Raw genomic sequence first — 19,072 nt, 5'->3', positions numbered from 1 at the left:
ATCCCAGACATTAACCTTTGGATGCTGCAAACTCATCAGTTCATTAAAAACTTTCCACATTCAAAACTTTTACCAAACCCTCAATCCTGCTCACTGCTAGTCAGAAAGTTCTACATACAATAAGCGCAGACACACACACATACATACACTCACAGGTGGGGATACCTTGGCTGTACGTCCGTGCTCGAGGCACTCCTGTAGGTCCAGCTTGTCATTCGTCATGGGTGTCAGAGGTCTGAGGGTGAAGAACAAAGTGTTAAAACATGTATCAGCTTTGATGGGAGTGATCTGATCATAACGGTGAAGAGTGTTTGTATCACCTGGACATGCCTGGCAGGTTTCCCCAGAAGTAGCGAGCGCGATGGGCAGCAGAGACCTCCTTGGCGTCGATCATCACTGGGTTACACTGCAGAGGAACAGAAAGGTTACTTCCCGTTTCACTTAAGACTCTCACTAAACTGTAGATCAGTATATTATCATACTGGTAAAAACAAAACACCACAAGTTTATCATAAATTAGCAGTTTTTAAATCATGTTGATGATACACTGACCAACTATTACGGATTTTGATGGAACTGGATCATATGTTATGGAGAAAATGTTTTCTGCTTTTAGTGTTTGTATGATACAAGTTTTGGACCACCGGTAAGAGGAGCTTTTCAGGCCAGCGGTGCCACGCCATGAAAAAAACAGAGCTAGGCAAGTGGACAATGTAACCTGGTTCAACATGTACATAATGGCAGAGGAGAAGAGAGCGAAGAGGACGATGACGGAGGAAGCTAAGAAGAGAAAGGGAGAGAGTGAACAAGCAACAAGTCACCAGACAAGAGTAAATCTGGGACTGATTTTTAGTCGTTGGCGAGAGCTTGGTGAAATAAAAGGCTGAAAGACAGACGCCGAGCTGGGCTGACTGCTGTTAGACGAGTAAGTAATATTAGCTGGCTGCTATGTCTTGTGTTGTTGACCTTGCTTGATGATTAGCTGTTAAACTGCTTAGATTTTGATCATAAGTAATGTAATCATAACAAATACACGAGTACAGCTGTCCATATTTACGTGATATCGTACTCTGAACTGGGGCTGCTAAATACCAATTACAGCTGGTGTGAAACAAACCTAAAAATCATGCTTAAGTTCTCTTGTGTTATCTGTGTATTTTGCTTGCTGCAGTTATTTTCTGGACTGCTATAAAAAGCATCTTGAAGTATCTAAAAATAACCTTGTATAGTCTTTCCTGACAGAGCAGTGTAAATCTTTACATTCTTCTCTCTCCTGCTTCAGTCACCGCTCACTGAAATCTGTATTTATATGCATGTATTTCATAACTGTGTTTAGCTGCCGTGTTCATGCTACCTCTAAAAAGCGGGAGATGTCCCGTTTGTCGCTAACTCCCATAGCGACCACGTTCTCAAAGAGCCAAAAGAAAGGCCGCTCATCGCCCGGCTTTGGTCGAGCCTCGTGCAGCAGACGGTAAAACTCGAAAAACAACCGTCCGGTTCCCTCTGCAGGTGGAGAGAGAAAGTTCAGCCTCCATATTATAACATAAGACAATCGTCAGCGCCTCTGAGCAGTTATACTTCAGGTAATTTATTTTATTTATTCATAGTTTTGAACGCAGCAGACTACATTAACAGCTTCTTACCGTAAAGGCCTTTTCTTGCAGGGTTGACTATAGAGAGGTCGTTGCAGGGGCTTCCTCCGATCACCAGGTCGAATGGTCCCCACTCTTCGATCTAATAAAAGGAGTTAACAACAGCATGTCAGAAGAGATGAGAGTTTCTCTATCAATTCAGGTATGAATCTCTGGTGTGTTACAGATAATAAATGATTCTGTGAGGAGGAATTTCACTTACATGTTTGTGTGTTACGTTGCGTACGTCACCCACGTACATGATGCGACCGTGATGTCGAACCATGCCGACAGTGATGGAGTCTTCACACACCTCAGACGCCACGTACTTGTCAACTTGGATGCCCAAATCCTTCAGCACCAACAGACCTGAGTTCACACACACACACACATTTTCATTTGTCATTTCAGTAATGACCTGAAGGTTAGAGAAGTCTTTCGATCAAAGCAAACAAACATGATTGGTCAAAGTTGTAGAATTTTACTCAGAACTACAAATTTGAACCTCATGGTGGCGCTAGAGGAAAAGTCAAGGCCCAAGTGATCACCAAAGTCAAGCTCTGTGCAGACCTTCACACCCATCTATTGTCTATTAATAATAAAAAATATACATTATGTACCTGTTGCAATGCCGTCAAACAGCGAGAGAACTCTGATCGGTTTCCTCTTCTCTGCTGCGACTGGAGGATACAACTTAGCTGGCTCCTAAAAAAAAAAAAACGATTGATGAGAACAAAGATGAGATAGACACTAAAGTTTACAGTCTGTGGAGAGAGCTGCACACAACAGTAGGTTTATTTATGACCATCATCTGCTGAAAAGCATCAATAATTGAACGTGAACACGATTTGTTTTGATGTGTATTAGACTTCATGGATAATTTAAATGAGACAAGCCCTGGGGCAGAAGCCTTGCTGATCTCTGGATATTAATGTTTATCGTTTAACGGTGATGAATGCTGCCTGATTTTTCTGGAAATTTATGTTTGGGGATGAGCGTTGTTGTAATAGTCGTAGAAGGAATAGGGGATCAGGAATCAGGAATCAGAAATATAATATATTGGTCCTTCTGAATCATGAGCACTTTTAATTTTAATACTCTACACCGTCAAATAAAAAATACAAATTTACTTCATAGTTACTCTACGGACACACTACATACTGCATATTTAATGTATGATGAAGGTCAGGAGTGGAAGCTGTCACACTTACGAATTCCTGTTCATGGTTGTTGGCAAAGAAGTGCTGTAGTCTGCAGGGCCAGTCGTCCCGTCGTCGCAGTAACCCGTAGGTGCTCCGGGCGCCGCACATGTAGCAGTTCCACGGGTCTTCTTTGATGGCCGCTGCCGCAGAGCCGGTTCCTACCAACAGATCCACACACTCCACACAGAAACACCTGCGCACACACACACACACACACACACACACACACACACACACACACACACACACACACACACAACATGTTTTGTGTGTTTAATATGGTCTAATTAATTTTGTGTGTAGCTTCTGTATATCAGGTGGACTTGGACTGTGTTTACACCTTCTGTAATTTAACCTTCTCTGTTGCAGTTTTGGGATTCCAGTGGTGGAAAGTAACTAAGTACATTCACTCAAGTACAAAATATAAACTACTACTTGAGTATTTCCATTTTATACTTCCCCACTACATTTATAAAGTGCTTTAAATCAGCCCCACATCTATCAGCTGCAACGTTAATGATGCTGTGTCACATTCAAATACAGTCATCCTGCAGAATAAGTACTTTTAGTTTTTTGGTACTTTTTAAATATATTCTGATGCTTTTGTACTTTTTGAATTCCTGTTAGAAACTTCTCCAGTCTCTTGTGTTGCTACTGTCCGAACAAATTCAAAATGGGCATATCATTTTCAGAATTCAAACTGAAACATTATGAGCTTCATAAAAGTTGAATTTATGTCAGAGTTGTTGCATTGGATTGTACACGTGTACCAAATAAAGTGGTTGCTCTGTGTTTCTATGTCAAATAAGTATATTTTGATGCTTTTGTACTTTTACTTGCATATGAGTTTGAACTGAATATATTTGGGTAAAGATCTGAAGATGTCACTTCAGGCTTGGTGAAGTTATGTTTCCCATTTCATAGACATAACAAATAATCCATTAATTACAAAAAATAACAATAATAAAATGGTCATTAGTTCCAGTAAGAAAATATTTCTAATATTGATGTATTATATATGTATTAAGTATATTTTGAAGCTTTTGTACTTGAACATAAGTAAGACTTTTAATGTTTTACTTGTAGCAGAGTATATTTACACTGTGGTATTGTGGTATTTCGTCCACCACTACAGTATCTGAGTAAGTTTGCAGTGATGAGGTCAGTTTTGAGATGCCAAAATAAACTGTATATACATAGAAATAAATCTGGTTGGCTGACTTAGTCACCAATAAAGGGAGTCATAAATCACTTATGACATTTCTGGGTAAATTGTTTCTGTTGATGTGAAATCTAAAACCTTATTCCCGGCCACAAAAAGAAGCGACGGCTGCTTGCCAGTCACCAAACCTCAACAGTGTATACACAGTATTGTACTGACCTACAGCAGTTGTTGTTGCCACACATAAGCACTTCCCTGCCTCCACAGCAGATGGTGCAGTAGGACTGGTAGCCGTCGTCGTCATACTGGTAGGCACACTCCAGGAACGAGTTCTGCCAGAATAAGGAGGGCAAAGAGGGTCTTTGTTGTGTTTTTCATGTGTCCCAGACATAACCAACATTCAACCAATGTTCAAGATCAATATTTTCAGAGTGAAATGGAGGATTTGGCCCACCGAGGAAATGTAACTTCCGTGGTTATTTGTTGGTGTAAAGTAATTCATCAAGCGAAACCGTCAAACATTTTTTTGTTTCCAGCTTCTAAAATGTGAAGATTTGAGGATTTTCTCTGTTTTATAACTTTGTGAAACAATCTGAAGTTACACATATTCATATTTTACAGACAAAACAAACAGAAAATAATGATGAAACGATCATTAGTTGTTGTATGCAGACATGTTTGGTACGTGTTCTTACATTCAGTCACATGCTGCCTGAGTCTATAAGTATATATATTCATTCAATATTCATGCATTATATACAGTATACACTGTACATTAGGTACAACATGAAAGCATGGATCTATACTGCCTTGTATGAACAGTTCAGGCTGGTGGTGGTGGTGTAAAGGTGTGGGGGATATTTTCTTGGCACACTTTGGGCCCTTTAGTACCAATTGACCATCGTTTAAACACCTCAGCCTACATGAGTATTGTTCTGGGCCATGTCTGTCCCTTTATGACAAGTGAACACATCTTCTGATGGCTACTTCCAGCAGGATAATGTGCCATGTCACATCACTCCGGTCATCTCAAACTGGACTCTTAAACATCACAATGAGTTCATGTGCAACCGACAAATCTGCAGCAACAAGTTTGATGCTATCACGTCAACGTGGACCAAAACTTCTGAGCAATGTCTCCAGGACCTTGTTGAAGGCAGAACAGGGTACAAGCTGGTACTAGTAAGGTGTACCTAACAAAGTGGCCGCTGAGTGTATATTTCACTATATCAAGGCTGATGTTTGATGCAATTAACTTCCGTTTTCCTTGTTATCCATTACACACCAGACTTCTCAAATGCATTGGAAAAATACTTCAGAATTTTGTCAAATGGCCTCACAATGTGATCACATCATCATTACACGATTACATAATAAAAACATTAAATTAGCGACCGAAAGTGACCTTCTCTGGAAGGTTTCTTACTTTGCAGCCCTGGCACATCGCTCCTCCGAAGAGAGGATGCTCCAGAGAGACGTTGAGGCTCCCACAGGAGATGCAGATATCTGAACAAACACACACGATGTTATATTTAACACTTTGTTCAACATTTTGATTAAACTAATGCGAGACTTTTACTCCCACAATAAAAAAACACAATGTGCTCACGATCAATAACAAAGACTGAATAATTACTTGGCAAGGTGATTTATAAGTTTAAATTAACTTCCCAGCTCATAAGCTCATGGTGAATTATTACTGTAGCGTAGGTCTTAAATAAAATAAATCAGCTAAAAGCCGAAAATTTAAACAGGGACAAGAACTGGATTTTCCCTCTGAGCTACAGAAACACTGTACACAGACTGAACCTTTAATTTAATTTAAGATTCAAGTAATTTAATTTAGGCGTATCATTCACCCTGATTGACCTTACTGACCTTGTTTCTGTATTAAACAGGAACGAAACCACTGATAATGTAATAACAGCCTATTAAACAGTGTAATGACACTTCAGGTTACACCCTGTGTTGGTTGAGAATGGAAAAAAAAAACGTCTGATAATATAATAATTTAATTTTGCGTCAGAGGGTTCATACTTTCTTAAATAATGATGCAGGTCTTATATTTAATAGCTTGTGACCTTTCCAACTAATTTAGAGCGATACGTTGGATAAATTGTGATTGTTAACGCTGTTCAGCAGTGACTGAAGTATGACTCACTACAAGGGTAGGCGATAAAAATGAGCTTTTATTCATCTCTATAACCGGGGTTGAGTAAACTGTATAAACCATCGTCTGTAAGCCAAAGGCTTAAAGACGATGTAAGTAATACATCACTTCTTTATTTCAAGTCTACATTTAAATGTGAAACTTTTACCATCAATGTTCCTGGTCTTCTTTTTGATCTCATGTATGAGTCTCTCTGAAACACAAAATACACACACCAACACATTTTTCACATAGATACACGCAGCTACAAAAATAAACATTCATAGAGCACATTTTCCACCCATATAGCTCTCAGCACATGACGGTGTTTTGTTAAGAGACGCTGTAGTAGAAGGGACAAAACTCCTGCCATAGCGCGCTCGCTTACAAGCCAGAGACCTGTATCTGTGACCAGATGGGAGCAGTGTGAAGGATGAGTTGAGGGGGTGGCTGGAGTCATGCGCTCTACTGTGTGCTCTGGGTGTAATGACTTTACGGTTACAGGTCTGAGAGGTTGGAGGTGGAGAGACCGGTGATTTTGGAGGCGAGGTGTGTGATGTGTGTGAGTTTGTTCATGTTAAATGCAGTTATTCATAAATTTATCTTATTTGTTTTTTTGTATTTTTTCTGACATAATATTCTGGGTCTTACTCTGTATGAAAACTGTACAAAAACATGTATAATTGACCTGAATAAAAGCAGTCAGTAAGATATTCAGGTGCTGGTCAAGCGCAGGCAATATAAGAAGAAACAATGAGCAAAAACCTCTTATTAAACTTAAAAGTCCTTGGTATTCTTTCAAACATTTTGTCTCTGAGCGAAACAGCTCAGTCACATTTTTCAGTAAACATCCCGAGAAGTCGTAGGTTTGTTTGTTTTTTAAAAAATGACTAGCTCCAGCTGAAAATGAATGTTTGCATGTTTACCTCTGGTCCCTTCGTCGATCACCTCTCTGATCTTTGCTTTCTCAGCTGCGTTCTTGCGCGGTTTCTTGGCAGGTGGAGGCGTGTACGCCGCCTCGGGCTCTGCCCACATCTCCGGGTACACTTCCTTATATGGATTCTGCTCGCCTGTGGGAATAATTAACATAGAGGTTTTTAATATCATGTCACATCCAGAGTGAGTTCATGTTTCAAAGACTTTGGAGGAATAATACACTGGAAGTGGTTTAAAGCTTTTGTAGACTTTCAAACAAAGCAGAACAAACATCTCTGATCACTTTTTATGCAAATGAAAACATCTCACGCTCTCTCTTTATCATGTTTGACCATTTAAAAAAGCTATAAACACTTCTGCCTTTGGATTATATGTATGAACTAATTAGTTTCAAGGATACACCAGTCTGTACTGTTGATACACCAGAGTGCTTAATATGTTTTACAGGAACAAAACAAAGGATCCAAACAGAAAATGTGTCATGTCATTCTAACATCTGAGCTGTCATCTCAAGATGATGAACGGGAAAACAAATGTAAAATTTTCTTGGTTTTATTCTTACGTTAGATCGTGTTAATTCGACAGGTGCTTCTGTCCAAAGTGACTTATGATAAATGCATTTATTTGAAATTATCACGACACCAGGGCTTCTTATAGTCCTCGAAATGTAGCATAAATGTAGCAACTTCAGTACAATACAACAAGTAGTTCCTACCCGAGCAATCTGATTGGTCTGCTAGACATTTACCTCGTTAATTCAGGTGTGTGTAATTTGTTTAAAACACATTGGAGTTTAAACAGTTTAGTGAGCGCAGAGGAAAATGTTTTTGAAGAACTAAAGGTCGACTAATCTGGACTGAAGCTGAATATTTCATTAGATAAAAACATGTTGTTCGTTTTGGAAATGAATACATCAACGTTTTTTCAATACATTTAGACTTTTGGACTGGAAAAAATGATTTTTTTCAGCAGATATCTTAGTCACTACAAGACTGAACTAGCAGTTTATATCTGTGCTATTTATTCAGTTTGGGAAACAACTTGCTAGGTCGTCACTAAGGCTCAGGCTACTTGCTGGAGTAGCAAACTGGGTATAAGAATCAACCGTCATGACTGATTGTTTTACAGGTATTAGTCAGACCCCGTGTATTTCAATGGATATTGGAATAGAAAAGAGCGAGCTAAAATATTTTTATTTTAAGGGGCAAATTTTGTTTATTTATCTTATTTAAGTTGGTAATTGTTGTTTAATCACAATATTACAGTCAAGGGCGAACTTATTACTGACACTTCACTGACAGACATCATCACTGTCGTGCCAATGACATTAAAGCACACCCTCTGATGTAATGTTGCTTAATTTACACAGCAACATCATCACGTATGTGACCAAAACATGGTGTGCAGTGTGTTTTAGATAATAACTCTTGTACAGTAAATGATATATATATTTAATATGCGTGTGTTTACCCTCTGGAGGGTCCAGTGATTGTGGGCCGCTGGGTAGGAAGCCGGTCATGGCCCACTCGATCATCTCTCTGGTTTGAATCTCTACCCCGTCTGCATCATCGCTCGGATCACAGGAAGGAACTGGCCTCCCCGCCCTTACACTGGCCACCTACACACAATAAACACACACACACACACACACAGTTAGTATAAAGTCGTGGTACACAAGCACTAAAAATATATCAAATAAGAAAGATATTTGCAGTGTTCAAATCTTTTGCTGCTTGTTTATAATTTTCTGGAAGTTTGAATGAGCGAGCGTGACGCCGCAGAAACATTACAGGACCATGTGTTCTGTATTACTTAAAAGAAAAAAACAAAGTATCGCTGGATTGGAAATAACCCACAAAAATTGAAACAAATGAACCCACATGTTGCCACTTATAAATTGTGGGCAGAGCTAGATGAGAACGACACCTCCACAAATGCAAAATAGCAGCCAGTGCAAATGCAAATGTGCAGATCTTGTTACATAAGAAAGGAATGAGTAACATATGACCTTTAGTCTTGTACATTTATATTTTAGATGTTGGATTTCATCCAGAGAGAAATACAACAGAAATACAAATCAGCCATCAAACATGACACGAGTTTAAAATAAGATTAGATAGACTTTATTCATCCCACACCGGGGAAATTAATCACTGGTTACATTACTTTTTTATATAAAGTTTAATAACTATGTTCAGGAACAAAGACCACACCTCACCACTCCCCTTTGACTCAGTTTTCACATCTCTAACTGCCCAAAGAGGCAGTTCTCCTAAGTGGCAACCTCTGTGCCTGTGAAGTGCCAAAAACTGCAGTTCCTCAAACGTCCTCTTGAGGCTGGCTCCAGAAATGAGACAGTCTTCATAAGTCCCCATGTTAAAATGTCCAACTTCACAGCAGAAATAAACATGTTTACAGCCTGGTACAAAAAACAGTTTTGGTCTCTATAGCTAATTTCCCTGTTCATGACAACTGTACTGAGGGTGAATTTATATACAACTAACCTGTTCGAATCATATTAAGGCTTAAAGTTATGCTTAATTAACAGGTAGGTGTTGTTACAGATGGCTGGTTTGAGCAACCACGTGTCATTCAGCCCGCTTCAGGTCAGCTAATGATTGAAACCTGTGGGTGACGTCATGCATACATCGCCCGTTCTTTATACTGTCAGTGGTTTCTTCCCGCCACCGACCGCCACCGGCCACCACCGGCCCATCTTCGAACACTGATTTCTCCTCTCATACCTTTAAATCTAAATTTCTATTGACTTATATAAGAATACATTTATTGTTTTTCATTTTTCTTTTTGCTCTTTGTCTGTATTGTTTCATTGTTGCCATGTGAAGCGCTTTGGGCGGCATGTTTGTCAGAAAGGTGCCATATAAATAAAGTTGTTACCTGCAGAGCCTCGAAGATGGCTTTCCGGTACATGGACTGTTTGTTGTAGGTGGGCTGGTGGAAGGCAGCTGAGAAAGAGCTCAGAGGCATCAGCTTCTCCACACAAACCTGCAAAACAAAGAATTTATAATTAATGTCATCAGGATTAATAGGGAAAATGGGTGAACATCAAAAAGGGCCTTGAAATCCTAAATTATAGTGATATTGTGTGCCAGTGTGAGTCAGTACATACTGATTATTTTTAGGAAAGATGGCTCAAAAGGCAATGGGGGCTTTGGTGCAGGATATCAAGGTCATCTTGCAACAAACCAAAGCAAAATCATCTTATCCACTTATTATAGTTTCTGCTGAGAACAAATTAACTGTTGAATTATAGTGACAAACCTGTGGAGCTGATATTTTATTTGAAAAGGTATGAATGTCATCACTGGTCTTCTGTATTCTTTTCTGTCTATAAAAGCATTAAATATGAATATTGGAACGTTAAATACTTATGGTGTTAAAGACATTGAACTACCGCCTTCAAGCCAAATCACTTCCCTAAAAACTGCAGCCAGACATTCTCTCTTTCTCTCTTACTCTTTGCAGAAGGACTTTGGGTCCCCTTTCTGAGCCTCTGATGTGACTCTGCAGGGCATTAAACACACATTATACCCTTATTTGATTCATTTATTTCAGAGGATTCCTTAATAGAACTACTCACCACGGAGAATTTGCCGTCTCCAAACCACATCACCCAGCGAGTCCCGTCTGCGGCTCGACTCCGGCCGCTCATCCACCAGGAAACAATCCGTCCGGGCCACCAAGAGAAACCTCTGAGCTTTCCAAACACCAGCGTGCCGATGCCAAAACCCCTGCCATCCTGTTGGTATACAGAAAGACAAGTCCACGCAAATGTAAAGACAAGTAATGTAAATACTAATTAAACACATCTTCAAACTAAAACATTTTACACTCAATATTAGTGTCTAAAACGTTTGGTTTAGTGAAGGAAAATCACATTCTCAAGGCCACAAATGGAAAAGTCACAATAGTACAAAGGCGTGACATTTCAGTCAGCGTTTCAGCCTTGCAACCTTCATGATGAAGGTCACCAGACTGAAAGTTCCTGCGTTTGTACTTTGAAAAATGAGAAAGTGTTGTACTTTTAATTTATTGCATCAGCCATTTGTCTTTGGACCTCTACCAAACGTCGCTTTAAGCACAAGATTTATTGGTTCAGCCTCTGAAAATTCATTAATATTTGAGTTTGCAGAAAGTAAAGCAATGAGTAGAAGACGATTTCTCCCATTATTCCCATTACATGTGCTACTTTTATTGTTTTATTAGTTACTTTAAACAATGCAGATGACTTTCAGAGACCCATTTTTCATCCTCACTGGAGGACACTTCTTCTACAGAAGTCACTAATTCATAAAAAGTCTTATAAAGACTCATTAGTAAATTTACCTGGTACTCTACCTCGCTGGGTGTGGCTTGTTCTCCCCTGGCGACCGGCTCCGGTGTCACGGCGACTGTCGGAGAGGCGGGGTCTGTGTGTTGTTGTGAAGGGGGAGGAGCTGGGCTGGCTGGTTCCTCATCTTTGTGAAAGTCGCCCTCTGATAGGTCGTCCATCATGTTTATCTCCGCCTCTCTGTACGCCCGTCGCTCTGCCTGTAAAGAGAAGTTTTCTGTGTCATGTACATGTCTAAAACAGCTGCTATGTCCTGTGGTGTGCCTCAGGGTTCTGTCTTGGGTCCTTTATAACTATAACAACATTTATGTACTTCCATTAGGTCATATCGTTAGCTAATTTAAAAGATTCTCCTATCACTGTATGCTGATGATATTCAACTGTATGTGTCTGATAAGTTGCCTGTCTGCCATTAAGGCCTGGTTGGAAAACAACTTTTTACAGTTAAACACAGACAACACTGAGGTCCTCATCAATGCATCCGATGGCTCCAAAGGTTGCTCAGTGCACTGGATCTCTTTCTCCAGCTGAAAAGTCTTCTCTTAGAAATCTCAGTGTTATTTCAGTCTATGCACTTCAGACAACATGTAAAACCACTCAACCGTTCCTATTTCTTCCACCTTAGAAACTTTGCCAAAGTTAGGACTGTTAAATCACAACCTGAACTTCAGATAATAATTCACACTTTTATATCTCCTCCCCGAGATTCTTGTAACTCCCTTGTCAGTTGCTCCTCAGTAAGGCGTGCCTGGCTCCAACACTGTGGAGGACTCTTCTTGTGTCTGTTGTAGCCTTTAAAAAGCAGCTCAAAACCCATTTATTCAAAGCCTGCAGTATGTCTTCATGTTCTGTCATTGCTCATGTTTCATTGTTGTCTAATCATTTTATTTTATTTGCATTGCTCCTGTGAAGCACTTGCTCTGTGAAATGTTCTATACTAAATAAACTTATCATGAAATATATTTAAGAACATTTTAAAACGCATCTGTTGTCTGTTTATTATGTAAGTGTGTTCTCTGAACTATTTGACTTTACGTGAAGTTCAAGTTAACTACAGCGTTAAACAATAAAAGGCTAGACAAGCAGGGCTACCATGGGACTAGAACTTAAATTTAACAGGCAATAATTCTTCATTAATTCATGATAAGCTAATTGAAAATTTACACACACACACACAAAGCCCTGAATAAATGAAGCACACTAAGTAGACTTTAAATACTGTTGTGCTGCAATTTGAAGTAATAAATATTTATTCCGCACTGTGGAAATTATTTCTTAAATAAACTCTTGATGTGAGAACAGTCCTTCTGCATTCTTGAAATTCTCTGTAGATAAATTAAATGCCAAATATATTTTACCAACAGCACTAGCACCAGGTCTACAGATTTCACCATTTATGGTTGACTTTTTGTCAGATTTTCCTTTGGGGCCTCCTCCACTACTTCTCATACGATTAGATAACAGATTACTCATTCAAGTCTTTCATCAAGTAAAAATACAACAGCTTCTCACGAGCATCACAAATACCATTTTAGTTAGAGAAAAAGGCAATTGGAATACGTTAAATTATACTTTTGACGAGCACATAACATTTAAGTCTGTTAACTTAAAAGGAACAATAGATTATTAACTGCAGGGATAAATCACCAGTGCTACATAAATAGATGTACACTTCCCTGAATTCAGTCAAGGTGCAATATAAAATAATTTGAATTAATATATCTAACCTTAAAAGGAACATTTGGTAAATTACTTTTTTAAAAAAGTAATTCAGTTAAGTTTTTTATTACTATGTATAATTAGAACAATATATAACAATATAATCACATTACTAATTGCTCTCGCTAAAAAGTCCTTGTAGAATATCAACCTCTACCATTAGAAATCACAGTCACCACAACAATAATTTCTATACAGATCTGCAAGTTAGTCAATAGGTTTGGCTTATAACAGTCATTAGTAAAAGCCATGTGCACTTCAGGTTCACAAAGAGGCTGTTCAAAGGTGTTCAAACTGTTTGTTTTTATCAAAACCAGGTCACATTGCTGCAACTTAAAGAACTTCAAAGAGCCTTTAAAAGGAAAAAAAAAAGATAATTGCACACAATTCTGTAAAACATCGTCATTAAAGAAAATGAATCATACTTCTGTGTTTCTATTGTGACTGAAAGAACTCTTAAACAACAAATAAAGGTTCTTGAGGATAAAAAGGTTCGCTGTAGCACTTGGGAAGAACCAGTTTTTCTCAGAGTTTACTTGAACTACTACTACATCATACATCGTTCATTTGTTCTACAAACTATATCGCCTTTTGTAGAGGATGGCGCAGTCAAAGTGCTTTACAGATGGTAATAAAACAATGCAAATGTTGACAGTGCTGGGACGAAAGCAATAAAGCAATAAAACCAATATGAGTGATAACAAATAAAAATATAGATAAGAGCGAGTAAAACATTTTAGAATAAATACAATAAAACATTGTAACCAAACACCAGGATAAAGAGATGGATCCTTCTATGGTTGAAATTCATTTAATAAAATGAACAACAACTTTGTTACTATCTGGTTATATTTAAATTGTTGGGTGTGACAATGAAGTTTAATCTAACTGAATCAAATTTATGTGAACAATAAAACTGCACCATAACCATCATTTTCTAAGCAGGAGGAGAAAGAGTTGCATGCAACACTGAGCGGTTCTTCTGTCAGCTACAGTCTGTCCTCACACTGCACATTATTGTCATTGATCACTGATCCTGTGCGTTTCATCAAAAGCTGCTCATCTACCATAACCATTATGTTTTTTTTGTTGGTCAACATGAAAACTCTGTCCTTCAAGGAGGTCCTATAATTGATGTTTTATATGTAGGTCTTTCTTCTTTTTCTTTTTTTTTTTTTTTTTTTTTTTGCTGATGTAGTGACTGCTCTAGATCAAGGCCTTAGTGCCCCAGGCCGTAGGAACAATCCTTTAATTGTTCCTCTAAACAGGAAGTGAGTGGGGAGAAAGGGTGCGGTGGGGAGGCAGTTCAACGGGTTCAGCACAGCAAGGAGAGAGAGAGAGGCAGAGAGAGAGAGAGAGAGAGAGAGCGTAAATAGGATTATATTATGAAACGGAGGAATATAATACAGACAGAGAGAAAGTGGAGCATGGTGAACAGAAGACAGAGAGATGATACAGTACAGACGGTTTTCAAGTTAAAGCTCTCTATTAAAGTTAAAGGTCCGGTGTGTGTAGCGATTAATGCAAGTACAAAAGTGTTCACAAGTGAATGAAGTTGAAGGAATAGTTCGAGAAACACACTGTCTCTTAAGAGGAGCTTAACATAAAGACCGCATCTGTCAAATGATACCAGCACGTCTACAGTTGGCTAATAGGTTATAATAATGTCTTGTTTGTTTGATGTAAAGGGGAAGTGTAAAGCGCTTGTCTGAGGTGTTTACCTGAGGGACTATTTCTTGGCTGGGAACAGTGATTTCAACTCAACAACCCAGCATGAAACCACAACCTGACTTTTTACACTCTTGTATGGATTAAACGAACAAGACATAACGTGTTAATGCGGTCATAGTTTTGACAGCTTTGAAGAAAAATGCACAGCCATGACGGGTAAGTTTTATGCTGGTCATAACAAACAACTTCTTTTGGCATAACGTGATGAAACTAGACCTGATGAGACACTTCACGATACGGTCAACGGAAAATATTTAAGCCTAGCTCACCCTCTTTGTCTGAATCTCACCACCAAGTAACAAATAAAGTAAGGTGAAACCATACAACCTGTGCCAATTACAGGAATTATAGCCAGAGAACGTGTGCGATCAAAACAAATAAACAACTCAAGCTATATACACGTTATATATGTACAGTATGTAGTACAGTACTTCAGTAAACTCTGATAGCCACCAGACCAAACAAAACCAACATTAAAGCTAAAAGTCAGAGCACTACTGACATTATTTGACTGACTTATCTTGGAAATAATCACGACCTCATTGGTTACTAAACTCTAAGACTCTCACTGGCCCAGATGTAAAATCCCACGACTCCTCCAGAGCATTTCCATGACCTAAAAACATTTTCCCTCTTTGGTTTTTCAACACTGGAGAGAGCAATTTGGTTTCCAGTGTAGTAAATGTGTGAAACAATTTGGTGGGAACACGTCTGGCTAAATTCCACATGGGGAGAAGGAGGAGGGACGATGGCATAAATTCAAGTGGAAGAGACAGTAAAAGTGAGAGTGTTAGGTCGTGACAGATCTCTCCTCCGTTTGCCCCCCGAGGTCACGCTTCCCCGCTCCTGTTGACCTTTAACCTCATAAAATCCTAATCAGCCTGTTACACGGATCATAGACCATAGACCACACATACAAACACAATGACCCAAAACACACACACACACACACACACACACATATACGTGCACTGTAAGGCACACACACACACACACACACACACATATACGTGCACTGTAAGGGAAACTCCATATGTTGTTACTCGTTTCTAAAACATCTGGATTTTTAAGTATTGGTAAATCCCTTTTGCAGTACACACAAACTGTAAGCAGGTTTTGATGTACTGCAAAAGAGACATTAAGTCTTCTCAAACTCAACACATCACATATTAAATATGAGCTGTCGATGGACGGACACAGAGCAATTCACAAAGGAAATGAGGGAGCTGCGTACAGCTGGGACAAATTTAGATTGGTGGTGAGAAACATCTTGAAAAACTCAAACTAAGTATTAAATCCTGAAGGAGTCATGTGTCATCAGTTTGTTTAGTTTAACTGGCAGCGACATCCGAAAGACTGATTGACATTTGATGTCACACTCTCACACAGCTCTGTGGCTGTGAAGGGAAGCCTATGTAGTGTCAAAAACTGCAGTTTCTCAAACGTCCACTCGAAGCTGGCTACATAACGAGTCAGTCTCCATAAGTCCCTATGTTAAAACGTTCAACTTCACAGCAGGAATAAACATGTTTACAGCCTGGTACAAACACAGTTTTGGTCTCTATAGTTAATTTCCCCGTTCATGACAACTGTACTGAGGGTGAATTTTTATAGAACTCACCTGTTCAAATTATATTAAGGCTTAAAGTTATGCATAATTAACAGAGTGGCTGCTTTGACTGACAGGTTAGTGTCGTTACAGGCGGCTTGTTTGAGCACCCAGGTGTTACTCAGCTCGACCAATTTGCCAATTTTTAGATTAGCGAGGAGGCGGAAGAGGAAGGACTGCCAAGATGCCGACAGTCAGAGCCAGAGATTTTGTTCAGAAAACCTACGGGTGACATCACGCATACGATGTCCACTCTTTATAAGTCAGTGTGTCATTGCCTGTTGGTATAAAAAAGTACACTGTGATAGATCAGTATACAATCAGTATGTTTGTGTACATTATGCTTTGAAATCTATACGCTGTTACAAACATATCACAGTGAAAACGAAACCACAATTAACCTGATGTGTATAAATAGGAATAAAAAGAGGAACATTAACAGTGTAGATACTTTATGATAATTTCTATGCATGTGTTGTTGGAGCTCTCTGAAGTTGCCAATGTTTGATTAATATTGAGTTTATAATTAATTTAAGCTCTATAGAAATCAGCATTTGTCATTTTATACTAATCGTGTTCATCATCTTTTAATCTTTACATTTCTTTCTTTCATAGTAACTGTTGAAAATGTTGCTTGTGTTCATTCAAGAGCTGCTTTTGTACAGGTTCTTTATGTTGCATGTTTTTCAGATATTCATATGTATTAATGTATTTATTACTACTTCTTTCATTTGTTATTTGCGTTTTTTGTTTGACCTTGGTGGTAATCTTTTGCTTAAAATGCATCTGAATGAATAAAGTTGTATTAAATTCAACAGGATTAATCAATCTCATACTTTAATGGATGTATTGGTAAATATCATTGTTCTCCACATCATGCACCTGCTTAAATGATTTCTACACTTTGCTGTTGTCACTGTGAAAAAAACTCGATAATTTCTCTCAGCATCTGGGTCGAATCATCTCATTAGAAGACTTGGACTCGACTCGTTTTTGCTACGAGGTTATCAGCCAAAATCCTGCTTACTGGATGAATCTGTGTTTGTTGCCTGGCAACATTAGCTGATTGAGCACCCCGTCAGGAAGCATCACTGCTTTCGAGGATGCAGATGACTCACTGATGACAGACGAATCTGTATTCATCTGCTCAGGTTTGAGAGCAGCGTTGCGTTGGGAATAAACTAAAGAATCCGCTTCATGAGACTGAAGAGGGGTCTCAAACAACAAAACAAAACAAAAGCACGGTGCTCTGCTTGATTATTTCTGTCTGAAGTGGCTTTAACTGAACTAAAATCCAGACAATAAAGAAGGTGGCTCTTCTTATTAAAAACGTTTGTTATGAGACTAAAACCTCAGAGTCTGTTTCCCTGAATATTCTGCACACTAAGCTGGAGAATGGAGCAAAAGTACTTCAACAAGTGAGATTTTAAAGCACCTACTAACCCATAAAAAGTACAGTAATTAGGCCAGTTGACAGCATAGTAACTGGGAGGCTTCCACTCTGCAGGGCCTCATTCAAAGCTTTAATGGTGCGCAACATTTTCTGGATTGGAACATTGCGCCTGCTCCCAAAGACAGACACACTACTGCAGGGCTAAATTCAAGTTAGTGTTCTTGATACTTGACATACTGTAACATGAAGATCAGAGGTATTAGCATCAACTTAACCTCAAGTGTTTTTTATTTTAAAAAAAAGACAAAGATAAATCATTGATTTGACTCAGGAGCCAGTCAGAGCGCTCGTTTTTTACACCCTGTGAATGTCTGTTTGATGAAGACTGACTGGTGCACAGTGCCAAAACTACGGGCAACAATTCTCATCCAATGTACATATATCTTAGTACTAAGCTAAAAACACATCCCCTACCTGCATTTGAGATATTACAACCACTTTGTGTATGTTTAATGGCGCTTTGGTCTCACATCAGTGTTCATTTTAGTAGCTATGTTAGATTTTTGTCTTAAAATTTGTTATTTTTATCTTTATAGTTTTTTTTTAAAGATATTTTTGGGGGGCATTTTATACTTTAATAGATTGTGACAGCTGGAGAGATAGACCGCAGCAAAGGACCTATTGTAAGCTTCTAGGACACCCTATCCTTTATACTTTTAGTCACTGAAAAGTCAGTATATTACATTTTAGTCAACTTTCTCTCAACAGAAAGAGAGATATGTCTTTCATGAAGGGTTACTTGTTTTGCTGCTATCAAATAATGAAGATAAAAAATAAATAGTGCAATTGGAACAATCTGTTAATTTAACTTAAATCTAGACAAGCTGCTCCCATCAGCAGGATCAGCCCCGTGGATCAACGCTCAGTCCTAATGATTGTCGTACTATACTGCTCCAAGGTGGAGATCTGTGGTTCAGGTCTGAATAAACCCTGACTCGTGCATCACTACACCTCAATATTCTCCACTAATATTTTAATCTCAAAACATTCAGTTGTCATAGTTTTTGTTACCAAACATCTATTTTTATCCGATCATCACCTCGTCTTTGTCAAATATCACCGATGAACATTTTTAGTCATAGTTTTTGTGGTGCACTTCAGAAGCTTCTGTATTTCAGAATTTCAACTC

At 38.7% G+C, this 19,072-nt stretch overlaps 1 protein-coding gene across 15 annotated transcripts in view; it reads right to left on the bottom strand.

The window, feature by feature from the left end:
* Window positions 1-19,072, bottom strand: part of LOC104926135 (DNA (cytosine-5)-methyltransferase 3A) — a 54,390-nt gene that overhangs the window by 3,234 nt on the left and 32,084 nt on the right. For 8 of the 15 annotated variants that reach the window (XM_027283966.1, XM_027283974.1, XM_027283980.1 and 5 more), the window contains 16 exons: window positions 11,428-11,631; window positions 10,682-10,840; window positions 10,558-10,605; window positions 9,979-10,086; window positions 8,551-8,698; window positions 7,071-7,214; window positions 6,314-6,358; window positions 5,422-5,501; window positions 4,215-4,327; window positions 2,843-3,026; window positions 2,252-2,336; window positions 1,855-2,000; window positions 1,644-1,734; window positions 1,355-1,503; window positions 321-406; window positions 154-235 (listed from right to left, as the gene is read on the bottom strand). In XM_027283966.1, the coding sequence (XP_027139767.1) occupies window positions 154-235; window positions 321-406; window positions 1,355-1,503; window positions 1,644-1,734; window positions 1,855-2,000; window positions 2,252-2,336; window positions 2,843-3,026; window positions 4,215-4,327; window positions 5,422-5,501; window positions 6,314-6,358; window positions 7,071-7,214; window positions 8,551-8,698; window positions 9,979-10,086; window positions 10,558-10,605; window positions 10,682-10,840; window positions 11,428-11,631 (1,872 nt within the window). The remainder of the gene's footprint in view (window positions 1-153; window positions 236-320; window positions 407-1,354; window positions 1,504-1,643; window positions 1,735-1,854; window positions 2,001-2,251; window positions 2,337-2,842; window positions 3,027-4,214; window positions 4,328-5,421; window positions 5,502-6,313; window positions 6,359-7,070; window positions 7,215-8,550; window positions 8,699-9,978; window positions 10,087-10,557; window positions 10,606-10,681; window positions 10,841-11,427; window positions 11,632-19,072) is intronic. The other 7 variants (XM_027283975.1, XM_027283970.1, XM_027283977.1 and 4 more) reach the window with 4 other exon arrangements.

Source organism: Larimichthys crocea, chromosome XI (assembly GCF_000972845.2).
Source record: "Larimichthys crocea isolate SSNF chromosome XI, L_crocea_2.0, whole genome shotgun sequence".
Taxonomy (NCBI): Eukaryota; Metazoa; Chordata; class Actinopteri; family Sciaenidae; genus Larimichthys; species Larimichthys crocea.
This window is presented reverse-complemented; position numbering and strand designations above follow the sequence as displayed.